General features: G+C 40.6%; 1 protein-coding gene across 1 annotated transcript; it reads right to left on the bottom strand.

The window, feature by feature from the left end:
* Positions 1 to 8,246: 8,246 nt before the first annotated feature.
* Positions 8,247 to 10,818, bottom strand: LOC124146673. The gene is made up of 3 exons (XM_046517083.2): positions 10,595 to 10,818; positions 8,854 to 9,009; positions 8,247 to 8,578 (listed from the first exon to the last, which is right to left on the bottom strand). Exons 1-3 carry the CDS (start codon positions 10,788 to 10,790, stop codon positions 8,346 to 8,348), a joined length of 585 nt encoding a protein of 194 aa, XP_046373039.1. The 5' UTR covers positions 10,791 to 10,818; the 3' UTR covers positions 8,247 to 8,345.
* Between the last annotated feature and the right edge of the window lie 2,857 nt (positions 10,819 to 13,675).

The following is a 13,675-nucleotide window of genomic DNA, read 5'->3' as shown; positions in this document are numbered from 1 at the left end:
GGTCGGATGTGAATATCATTGAAAATTTACTTGAACCTATAGTATCAATAGAACTCCGTGTATTACACAGAAATATATAAACGTTAAGGTGTGTAAAGAAACGAACGGATAAAAGTAATTATTTTTCTAAGTATGATAATATATTCCTGAAATTCTAGTCATATTCTGGTTGACAATATGCTGCTATTTAAGTTCAACAATGTTAGCAGACAGAAGAAATGGTTGACACCTTTAATGCGAGTGTAAACTAATGTCAAAACACAGTTTGAAACAATCATAATGTATTTTTGACCCAATTTCTGGTTGGAAGCTCCGTTATCAGCATGTATAAGCCTAGCTATAATGATAATAAAAGCGACTAAACCCTTTCCATAATCATATGAAATCTCTGTTAAAGGCAGAGTCCATTGTACCATTCCGACTACATTAGAATTATGTTTTAATGGATCACTATCAAACAGTGATGATAGCAAGTGTAGCCTGCAGTGTAACCGGTGGCACCCGTCACAAACACATACAAAGGCAAGTCAAGCATTCGCCCGAACAAACTCGGGAACAAAGTTTGTTTGTTGTTTAACGCCGCACTCAGCAATATTACAGCTACATGACAGCGGTCTGTAAATAATCGAGTCTGGACCAGACAATCCAGTGATTGATAACATGAGCATCGATCTACGCATTTGGGATACAATGACATGCATCAACCAAATCGGCGATCCTGACCACCCGATCCCGTTAGTCGCCTCTTACCACAAGCATAGTCGCTTTGTACAGCAAGCATGGGTTGTACAAGTCAACATAGGTAATTGCTCCGGATATACAATTGGTCTTTGATGCGTAAAATTTGGAAATGTCCTCAACGTGCCAACCATAAATTTCTTGAAAGCTTCACTGAGGCCTCGAACCAGATCAATCAACAGTTTGTATTGGTGCCCATGGCGATGCCTATATCCTACCTAAATGTATTATCCCCAAATTTCACGTTAATATTACTGAGGACGAAGTCCAGCATCTCACATATTGCTTTCTCAGTGAACGTCAAATGACATTTGCTTTCATTTTTGACAAATTGTCCTAAACCTCTGAAGATAGATATCTATGGTCACCACTTTAGCAACACATGCCCTATGGACCAAGGAATGAAGTTTATCTTTAAGTGCGTCGTGTGGTGAACAAAGTTGAAAAGTCAATGTTTTGACAGAATTGAACTTAGTTCATTTATGAGATTCCAAGCAAATCCTTTGATGTTTTGATAATCCACATAGTATTAATTCCACTTGCCTCAAATAAATACTTTTTGTTAATATAAAGAAAGTCCTTCCTTGATTGTATGAAGGATTATGGTTAATCTTTGAGACAGGGATTTGGTGGTACATTAGCTGGAACCAGCAATATATATCTCTTTGTATGGATTTTCATGGCTCTTTGGTCAAGTTCAAAGTTGATAGAACTTATGCGTGGTTTGGGCGGATTTTTTCCTCTGTAACATACTGGCTGTATAAGTAGCATTATTTGATATGTCACTTATATCAAATTCTTTTACTAAACAATTAATGCAGTGTGCTTACATATAATGTTTATTCTATTTGAGGCCTTCTCAGGGGGAACAATTACAAACTTGTCATGTAGGACAGAAAGATTTTGGATGAATTATGGTTGCGACAGAATAGGTTCTTTTTCAGTTTGTGCATTCTACCAATGACAACATCACGCGCTGACGTAACCAACTCTGAAAGACATTCAAAGATTCATCTTCCCTTTCGACCCATTTTGGGGCATATATGCTTCGACTGCATCCGTAATGATTTTAAAGTTGTGATCCGAATTGGTAGGAGGGTGTTCACGATAGTATGGCCCATATCTAAATAACGGACGAAGGTTCTTATTTATTATATACTTCAGTGTGAAAGGCTGAGTTTTATGAAGTTGAGAAAAGTGATATTTTCCCCGCTGTGAACATAACACTTGATATTTCACTGCAGTGAACATGACACTTTTACGGAACCATTGTCATACAAAAGTTACCTCCCCTTAAATTGTCTCCCTTTATCGTAAGTGTTTGGCCGTACACAAACTGTTGACGTCCTTTTTACGTAAGGTCCACAATGACAAGGCAAAATAATGACAGATGGTCATTTATGGAGTTAATATCACTTCTTGCCGTTTGTTATTTTCTCCAGTAAATGTTTCGTTATAAACTGTAAATTTCTCATTTAACTCATCAATCGAGACTGTTCGTTTCGCAAAGCGCCATATTTGTTACTTGACCAGCGTGAATACTTTCTCTTCCAACAGCTATCTCGTAGGGTGGTAGAGCAGTCTCATCAAACTTGACAGTCGAAACTAGTGAAGCTTACATAAATAGCTATTCACGTTCTGCACGGACCTATATACAAGTCCGTGCGTTCTGCAAACTGTTCCTATAATTGACCAACAAGGTTAAAATGGTGTCGTATAGGAAAATGAAACCGTTGGTAGTTCAGGAAATTTCAAATAATGTGGGATCTTTAGGGACTCACATGCTTTATCACCTAATGGCGCTCGCATTTTGTTATGTGTGGAAAGTCATCTTTGATAATTATTTTGTAAAAATGTGCAATTTATTAGAAATTCAAATGTTGCTAGTTTTGTTTTACAGGTTTTGACAAACCTCCAACCAGGGAAAATACCGCCAATATCTTTCTGAGACCTAAGCTATTGCATATCAAGCTGTACTTGGTGGAATGTCGGTGAGGAAGGCTGTACTATTCTTCTCAGTTCCGTTTGTCGCCTTGCTTGATCATCGCACCAGCGGGGAGTCGTAATAGTTCCACATGGGTACAAGGCCATGTCTGGAGTCCCCAGCGCTGATGTTGCTGGAATATTGCTTAAAGCGTATAAGACCACTCACACACAGCCGACAAAGAAAAGGAAAGTCATCGGTGCAGTCGTTGGAAGTAAGGAAGTCACGAAGGACTTGATTTTCGAGAAGAACGTGGTACAACAGGCAAACTATCCGCCAGTCAAACAGGAAGAGGTCGGAATGAGTTGGATATATCAACAAACACGTCATTGAAACCTGACACAAAGCCTAACGCCCACGTGACGTCGTCGCAACATCGAATCTCAAGACCTAAACGATGAGTGAGTGAGTGAGTGAGTGAGTATGGTTTTACGCCGCTTTTAGAAATATTCCAGCAATATCTCGGCGGGGGACACCAGAAATGGGCTTCACACAATGTACCCATGTCGGGAACCGAACCCGGGTCTTCGGCGTGACGAGCGAACGCTTTAACCACTAGTCTACCCGACCGCCCCCCTAAACGATGAAGTCGATGATATGGAGACGAACTGTTGCCACAACTTTCAGATTGTTGGCTATCACGTGGTAGAACGGTCGTCATAGTTTTCTTAAATACATTAACAAAAATAAAGTAAACAGGTAAGATAAAACTATATTAATGCAATCGTCCTCAGGGCGGGGCAATATTTCTTGTGTGATCTAAACCGATTCAGTATACTGATATGGCTCGGATCTTAATTGTGTGGATTGATGCTGATGGTGTCGATTATGAGGTTTAAAACCCGAATCCAAAGGAGAGGTTTTATTGCGAGGATGAAGGTTTTAAATCTCACAAACACCCGATTGTAAGTGTTTCATCTGACTTATAAAGCGAAAGATGAAACTTAAAACAACATTTATCAACAATTTTATGTTTCTAACATACTTTCCAGGAACCTTAGGAAACGGACGTAAAATATATGTTGCTGTCGTACGGGTGCTTGATAAAGCATTTTTAAAAGCATTGGTTTATCAGCGCGTCTGTAGTCAAGTGGCACACTCACTGGGCAAGTGATATGAAGGTGGCTTGTTCGATCCGCGTGAATATAAAACACATTTATCGTTTGATTGTACATTTCGTTACATTGTGTTCATATGCAAAATACATTTCTACCGAGAGACATTCATATTCTCCTTGAAACACACCAAACTCTAATAATCATCTAAAACAACACAACACAAATGTACACTAGACGGGTGTGCGGTACACGGCGGTTTATTTACGAAACGCAACACACAACACACAGTGACATTACGTCACTCCATAGACCATTATTACATATGATACAACATATCGAAACATACAGATGGTAACGGTGGCTGAAGCCCGACACGTAAAACCAGAGATAAAAACTTTTGTGAATACAAAAAGCTCTGGAGCCGTGTTCTCCCTACGAATGCAACAGCACCAGTAACTGGGGAGTATACAGTATTTGAATCACCGTTTACACACGTCATACATGCTTTTACAAATACAGATTATACACAAAATCCTAGTTTTACTCATCTAACATGGAGCACACACACCCAATACAGCAGTATTATAATGGTTCTGCCAACCGAACATTTCCAAGACCAAGTATTCTAATGGCTTTGCAGCCTGCCGTACATTGTGTAGCCAATGAAATGCAACCATATATACAAAGTATTCTGAAGGCTCTGCAGCCACAACACACATGTGATAGTAAACACAATTATACCAGTGAGTACAGTTAACTACGGTTATAACGAACACGCTTATAACGAACTGACCGATATAACGAACTTACTTGTTAGCCCCGGCCATGTGTTGCATATATGCTGTATATATGCTTATAACGAACTACGGTTATTGCGAACTAAAACGGGTGGTCCCTTTGAGTTCGTTATAACCGTACTTTACTGTATTATAACAGCTCTCAAATATCATCAACATACATGGCCTGTCGACAGAGACAGATGGCCATAACAGAATGTGGCCTCACAGCCATACGCCCACGTCTAAACGAAAAGCCTGAAACACATGAAAAAGAAAGAAGCAAACATCATAAATGTACATGTTGTTAATTGAACTGCCGTGAGAGCAAGCGAGAGAGGCGACAACATAAAGCCCCACCCTTATATACCCCAAATATCAGCGCCATCTACTGGCATAATTACCTCCCTTTATTATAGAACGTACCACTAGGAGAAAGTAGTTTCCCTCTAATTCAATACTTCAAACGAGGGAAACATCATTATATACAGTAAACTACGGTTATAACGAACACGCTTATAACGAACTGACCGATATAACGAACTTACTTGTTAGCCCCTGCCATGTGTTGCATATATGCTGTATATCTGTTTATAACGAACTACGGTTATTACGAACTAAAATGGTTGGTCCCTTTGAGTTCGTTATAACCGTAGTTTACTGTAAACGGAAGTTGTATTAATATTAACATAACAGGATGTGTGAGGATGCAGGTTCGATTCACGTCATGAAATTTACATGTTAAACAATTGTGACATTTTACCAATCATCAAACACAATTGTGTTCACATCAAGGGGCAACTTTATAAAACGTTAATTGTAAAATCTAGGTGTTACAATTGAAATGTATTCAACAGGTCCCGGGCATGGTTGATATTGCCTGCCTTGGAAGTTAACCAATTTTTTAAAGCATCTTCTGTTACTGTAGAGTGACGTCATCAGAGGTTTATAAGTCGATCTATCAACTGTCTATCATGTCTGTCTATCCAGACATGGACATCACCCTTAAAGCCTAGATCTCACTCAATCAGGCTCACTCTTTACAGAACAAGTGACGCAAATGTCATCAGATAGTTCCGCGTGCGTCTTTTTCAACAAAAAAAGAAAGAAAACACGTATTTCGTGAAAACAAATGATGAAATAGTTCACAGTGCGCTTGTATAACTGTTTTAAGGTCCGCTTCAAATTAAAATATGACAACAAACTTATTTAGATATTTTTCAGATAAATAATCAGCAATTATTTTCAACGCCTTCTGTTATCACTATCAAAGCATGGGATAAATCCAGGACATATTCACGAGTACATCAACATGTAGATGTACTACTCCGTTAACCAACTCGTTAAAAGATGGTGCTTGTTGTTACCCTGTCTGGCGCTCGGCATTAAGTGGCTAAAACAAGGACTGGTCGGCTCGGAGTCAGTATACTGTGTCTGAGTGGGGTATTCATGTTAAACTGCGGCATGGTATCTCAGTGAGCTAGCACTATAAATCGGCATCAGTCCGGACTAGTACAAGCGGCCACACAAACACACACAGGTACATGCACGTCGCTATATGAGTGCAATAATCTTGGACGCGACGTTAAACCCAATTTCACCTCAACGTTAACCAACTGGCATTAAAAAATAACTGAAAACAACCCACGTTGAAGGACGCCACCCCTAGGGACTCCGGGGTAGAATATGTCCCCAGTGTATTATGCTTGCCCTGAGAGCCGACTGATGACTTTGGGGTTGTGTGGCCTGGCAGTTCTCTGTCATGGTGAATCGTGTTGGGTGCGCAGTCAGCCGCTGGTATTTTCAGAACGCCAATATGTAGCTGAAAAATTGCTGACTGGCATAAAATAAATTTAACCCTTTAAAGGACAAATCGGAACAAGATACGTCAATGACAGAAATATATCCAGTGTGGCGGTAAGGATTAATTGTGTAACGAAAAGTTTTTATTGTGTAACGGAAACTTATTTTTGTGTAACGAAAAGTATTTATCAAACGGGGATGATCTACTGTGTAATGAGAACATCATATTGTATAATGAACAAGGTGAGGTGGGTAGAGGTGAGGTGAGGTGAAATTAGGTTTGACGTCGCGTCCAGGATTATATAGTCCACTTATATAGCGACGTGCATGCACGTGTGTGTAAGGTTGCTTGTACTAGTCCGGACTGATGCCGATTTATAGTGCAAGCCCACTGGGATACAATGCCGCAGTTTAACATCAATATCCCACTCCGAGCCTTCCAGTCCTAGTTTTAGCCCCTTAATGCCGAGCGCCAGACAGGGTAACAACAAGTACCATCTTTTAACGTCTTTTGGTATGACGCGGGGACACGGGTGGCCCAGTCGTCTAAGGCGCCGCGATTCGCTGTGCAGAGTTGCGTCCCTTGGGCACGCCAGAAACCTATGACTGTGGGTTCGAATCCCGGTTCGCCCCGATTATGTTTCTAGGTTTGTCAGAAGCATACCCGTGCTCGTGGGTTTCACAGAAGTGGTAAGCGTCTGAGACCTGCATCACTTCGGGCTTTCCTCCCACATAAAGCTGAAACGCCGTGATACAACTGGAATATTGTTAAAAGCGGCGTGTAAACCCAACTCACTCACTCACTCACTCACTCACTCACTCACTCACTCACTCACTTTGGTATATCCTTGGTTTATCCTTTATATAGAACAAAACTTACTCTTACAAGGACAACTTCCTGTATACGGGGAGGAATTTGTGTGAAATTTGTTTTTTTACTGTTTAACGAGAAGGATTTACTCTGTAACGGAGAGGATTTACTCTGTAATGGGAAGGATGTACTCTGTAACAGTGAGGATTTACTCTGTAATTGGAAGGATTTACTCTGTAACAATAAGGATTTACTCTGTAATGGGAAGGATGTACTCTGTAACAGTGAGGATTTACTCTGTAATGGGAAGGATGTACTCTGTAACAATAAGGATTTACTCTGTAATGGGAAGGATGTACTCTGTAACAGTGAGGATTTACTCTGTAATGGGAAGGATTTACTCTGTAACAGTGAGGATTTACTCTGTAATGGGAAGGATTTACTCTGTAATGCGGAGGATTTACTCTGTAACAGAGAGGATTTACTCTGTAATGGGAAGGATTTACTCTGTAAAGGAGAAGATTTACTCTGTAACTAGAAAGATATACTTTGTAATGCGGAGGATTTACTTTGTAACGGGGAGGATTTGGCAACATTGGTACACGTGGGTTAATGATACCCGATGGTGTGTTATGACAGCAGTTGGCATGTGAGTGAGTGAGTTGGGCTTAACGCCGCTTTGAAAAGTATTTCAGTTGTAACACGGAGTGACAGCTTAATGTTGGAGGAAAGCCCGAAGTGAAACTGCTCTTAAATGTTACCGTGTGTGTGTGTGTGTTAGTGTTAGTGTTAGTGTTAGTGTGTGTGTGTGTGTGTGTGTGTGTGTGTGTGTGTGTGTGTGTGTGTGTGTGTGTGTGTGTGTCTGTGTGTCTGTGTGTGTCTCTGTGTGTCTGTGTGTGTGTGCGTGTGTGTTACTATATGGTGTGTGTGGGGTAGTGCAATGGTTGTCTCCCTTCACCATGTGTAGGCTTCACCAGACCTACACCCAATTAAGGTTAAACCTAACGTCAATGAACGACCAGTACAGACTGATTATTGTAGTGGCATTTTAGTAGCAGATGATACAAGACAAGGCAGATATAAAATTAGTTTAATAGACAGATATACATCAGCGTATGATACGCCTTCGTTTCATTGACGTGCTGGCTACAGCGTGACCTTGACCCTGTTGTGGTCTAGGCATGTTCAGGTGTAGTTGCTGCTTCAGGGTGCGCTTCTGGCATGTCGGCAGCTTCTTCATCGTGATCGTTGTGGATGCGGTCGAGGTCGACGGAGAGGAGGATGCCAGCGACGACGAAGACGATTGCGGCACTAAGAGTGATCCCCCAGGAGAACCCCAGATAGAAGACGGCGAAATAGATCTCGCCTCTGATCCAGTAGACAAACACACCGCACAACAGCAAGGCAGCTAAAATATTAATAAATTATTCAGCACGTTTTCTTGAGAATGCCATTCACATTTGTAGTCTTATTGTATTCCTGCATAAGCTCACAAAAGTGTTACCTTTGCTCGAAGGGTCGTATCTATCTACATTTTTCGGTTATGAAAAAATATTCAAAGTTCGTCAGATAGTGAGGTGTTTATAACTGAGACCGTTCATTGAAACAACATTTTATCAGGGTTTTTTATTGTTCTCGTTATTTCTATTTCGACGACGGTTTTTAAACAATAATTGCTACTACCTGGTGCAAAGGCGTGAACGATGGCTGCAATCCGGATTGCCTTTTTGTGTGCACATGCGACGTCAAACATGATGATGAACGATAGTATGACTCCGGCCAGACCAAGGATCAAGCCAATCGTTACAAGTGCTTGCACGGCCACAAACCAATCTTGATCTGTAACATATAGGGAATAATTATATAATCACATGGTGTGTGCCTTCCCCAATAGAACTAAATGGACCAGACTTGATCTGTAACATATAGGGAATAATTATATAATCACATTGTGTGTGCCTTCCCCAATAGAACTAAATAAACCAAACTTGATCTGTAACATATAGGGAATAATTATATAAGCACATTGTGTGTGCCTTGTCCAATAGAACCATATAATCAGGTTTAATCTGTAAGATACTTGGAATAATTATATAATCACATGGTGTGTGCCTTCCCCAATAGAACTAAATGGACCAGACTTGATCTGTGATATACAGAGAATAGTTATGCAAGCACATGGTGTGTGCCTTCCCCAATAGAACTATATAAACAGGTTTAATCTGTAACATACTGGGAATAATTATAAAAACACATGGTATGTGCCTTGTCCAATAGAACTATATAAACAGGTTTAATCTGTAACATACTAGGAATAATTATAAAAAACACATGGAGTGTTCCTTCCCCAATAGAATGTTAATGTATGTAAACAAGCCTTTCTACGAAACATACAGGGAATAATTATACAATCGCATGGTGTGTGCCTTTCCCAAAAGAACGATGTAAACCAATCATATTCTGTAACATGTAGGGACTAATTATACAATCACATGGTGCCTTCCCCAACTAAGACAAGTGGATTTTAGCATATTGAATAATCTAAAACCTCGTCTACTCGAAGTACCATCGAAAATATATCGAGTGTATATTCGAGACAAGCAGAGTGCCGATATTAGACTTAAATGACGATAACACTGCTGGTAGCTTAAAACTCGGTCGTTAATAATTACGACGAAAATAATTTCCATAATCATAAGAAGTAGCTGCTAAAAGTTGTCCAGTGTACGATTCCGACGATGTAAGCATATGTTTATAAGCACTATCAAATAGTGATGATACCAGGGATCCGCGAAAAGATGAACCTATCCTATCCCACGGATGGCATCCGTCACAAACACATGCAAAGGCAGCTCAATTATTCACATTAGGGAACCAAGGGAACACCTTGTACAAGTAAACCATGAAACGTTTGGAATTCTTCATTGAGGCCTAGAATACTGTAACCCTGATCAAACAAGGGAATTGTATCGGACATCATTTTGGTCACTGATGCATCAAATTTAGAAATATCATCTACACGTCTTCCATTAGAGAGTGAGTGAGTATGGTTTCGAACCCGGGTCTACGAGCGAAAGCTTTGACCACCAGCCTACCCCACAGCCCCGTCTTCCCATTAACCGTTTTGAAAGCTTTACACATGCCTTGTTGTAATCCTGATCAAACAAGTCTTATGAACTTTGTAAGTTTATGGAGTTCGAGTTAACGAGGTTTTAGTATTAGCATTAAAAATACGTTTATTTCTGTCAACGCTGAGTTACCGAATCCTTTCTACGTCCAAGTAAGTTGTCATCCATGAACCCTAGTTTTCATTATGTTACAAGGAGGTTAATGTTATATTCATACACGTGAATAGGATCATTGTTCACTTTTATTTTCGTTTTTTTAAATCGTAATTTTGGAACATTCCAGGTTTTAGACATACCTCCAAGCGGATCATCGAGGGTTGAGACACAGAGGCTCCCGGTGCACCTCTCCCAGAGTCCTTCGTTCTGACCTCCTCTTGTACTCCATAGTGGCGTCCCGAACCCCAGCAGGAGGAGGACAAAGGCAAAGAGAAACAAGAAAGCTGATACCTTGACGAAGACCGAAGTCTTACCACAACACCCTGCGTGTGTCATCTCGGACGTCTCCGGGGAGTAATTCTATATCCGATTCTTCAACGAATTCGGCATAGTTATATACCATTTCATAGTAGAATACTGCGGTTTCATTGGTCGCAAGATAATTAATATGCAAATAAACTGGTCACGTGATACAATACATTCTGATGCTTGTGTTTTACACGTGCTTAGGGTAAGAATACTGTGTTTTAGTGCAGCATGTACACATAATTGTGGCACGCCCATAGTTCGACAGATTTAGGTGGCTGTAGCGTCTGAATACTGATATTGTCACGTTCAATGTAGTCACATTGGAAACGAAATATTGTTAATTAGGAGCTTATTTATTTATCATAAATTCAATTTAAATCAAAACGTATGTGACATGAAGACTCGTGTAGGATAATATATATATGGTTTTCCTTTAACCGTTCACAGGTGTATTAACAGTATTCATTGTGTAGAGGTAGCTCTAAACAGATGTACATAGTTATTATAATCAACAGCAACATCTATACTTTGACAATGAGTGAGAGTAAATGTTGTTTGATGCCGCAGCCAGTAATTTTGCATCAGTCCATGCTCGACCCGGCAATACAGTGAGCTGTTAGGGAGCGTGGTGACATACTCGACCACGTTGTACAGTCAGTGATTCTAACCACTCACTCCAAATTTTAGGCTCCAGTTAGAGCAGGTCTGATGTAAGCTATATAAGAGTGACAGGCGAGTAAACTGGATCTGCTGGTCAGGTTTGGTGACGAAGTTGATTACATGACTGTCAAACTGTTATCCATATTGAACATCGATATCGTTATCCGTGTTTTCAGAAGTCAAGAGCGCATCTTCCAGACGGCTTTCCTTCATATTTCCGACTGGACGCGAATGATACTATGTTGTTAGACATACGTTCTGTTTAAAAACCAGGGGGCGCTTTATTAGTTTTCGAGCATGTATGTACAGAAAATGGGCAGTTTCATGTTGCTTTGTTTGCAAAACGTAGATTCAGTGAATCTACGTTGTTCTAACCGCTTATAACGAGTTACAACCAGCCGTTATCGTGCGTGTACTAAACTGACTTCAAAAACAGAACATGCGTGATTTGGTTGCATGTGTGACTATGAGAAGACCATATCATTTCTCTTGTTTGCTGTTTAACGTCGCACTCAGCAATATCCCAGCTATTTGACGGCGGTCTGTAAATAATCGAGTCTGGACCAGCCAATCCATGCATCGTGCATCTGTGGCGTGCATATCCCTGTCCCGACTCTCTCCCATGCATCGTGCATCTGTGGCGTGCATCCCTGTCCCGACTCTCTCCCATGCATCGTGCATCTGTGGCGTGCATCCCTGTCCCGGCTCTCTCCCATGCATCGTGCATCTGTGGCGTGCATCCCTGTCCCGGCTCTCTCCCATGCATCGTGCATCTGTGGCGTGCATCCCTGTCCCGGCTCTCTCCCATGCATCGTGCATCTGTGGCGTGCATATTACTGTCCCGGCTCTCTCCCATGCATCGTGCATCTGTGGCGTGCATATCCCTGTCCCGACTCTCTCCCATGCATCGTGCATCTGTGGCGTGCATCCCTGTCCCGGCTTTCTCCCATGTATCGTGCATCAGTGGTGCGCTCTTTGAAATCTATGTGGAAAGTGCCTGCTAGATTGTGCCTCAAAAGTTGTGAAATGTAAACACATAGACTGGTGCTGCTGGGGTATTGTTCGACATAAAGGGACAGTTGACTATTATTGTTAATCTGTGCTCCGATCTAAATATATATTAGATGAGACCTCACTGGTGTCTTATATTTCCTGTTCAGATGGGTAAATCAAGGGAAGGGAATTGTCTATGTGATGGTCATTGCACGAATTTAAAAAAAATCTTAAATTACCCTGAGGATGACCAATTCCTAAATTACACACAAGATAACAAATTACATAATCACCCAGAGGATTAAACTATCGTCAGTCACCACTAAAGCTTATGTTAAAAATAACAAGGATAACAGATTCCTATATTATCCACATAACAATTTTTGTTTATAATAACAAGCAACGTCGTCAACAAACGAGAGGTTTACAAATTCCATATTCACCCAGCAGAACACTTTGCTCAATCACCAAGAGAATAACAAACAAATGATTCAGTCACAAACAGGAAAACAAACACATTCCTTAATCACTAAGAGGATAACAATTTCTTAAATTACCAAAAGGCTAACAAACATGCTCCTCATCAAACACCCAGAGGATAATAAACAAATTCTTATATCACCCAGAGGATAATAAACAAATTCTTAAATCACCCTGAGAATAACAAACACATTCTTCAATCACCTAGAGGATAACAAACACATTCTTCAATCACCCTGAGAATAACAAACACATTCTTCAATCACCTAGAGGATAACAAACACATTCTTCAATCAACCTGAGAATAACAAACACATTCTTCAATCACCCAGAGGATAACAAACACATTCCCCAATCACCAAGAGGATAACAAACATATTCCCCAATCACCCAGAGGATAACAAACAAATTTCTCAATCACCAAGAGGATAACAAACATATTCCTCAATCACAAAAAGGATAACAAACACATTCCTTAATCACCAATAGGATAAGCACTGCAATAGCAAAAGGTAAAACCATCTCCATCACCCATCTCTGTGCAGAATTGCTTCCCTTGAGCATGCCGGAAACATATGATTGTGGGTTCGAACCCCGGTGGGCCACTATTATGTTTCTAACAAGCACATACCCGTGTTCGTTGGTTTCTCTGACCTGAATCACTTCGGTTTTTCCTTCCACATTCAGGTGACACCGTGCTATAACTGGAATGCTGTTCAAAGCGGCGTTACACAGACCTCACTCACTCGTCAACCAAAATGCCCCAGAAGAGAATATAG

The sequence above is a fragment of the Haliotis rufescens genome, unplaced genomic scaffold (assembly GCF_023055435.1).
Source record: "Haliotis rufescens isolate VD_foot unplaced genomic scaffold, xgHalRufe1.0.p SCAF_3, whole genome shotgun sequence".
Lineage (NCBI taxonomy): Eukaryota > Metazoa > Mollusca > Gastropoda > Lepetellida > Haliotidae > Haliotis > Haliotis rufescens.
The sequence above is the reverse complement of the archived record's forward strand: the minus strand, read 5'-3'. Positions and strand labels throughout refer to the sequence as shown.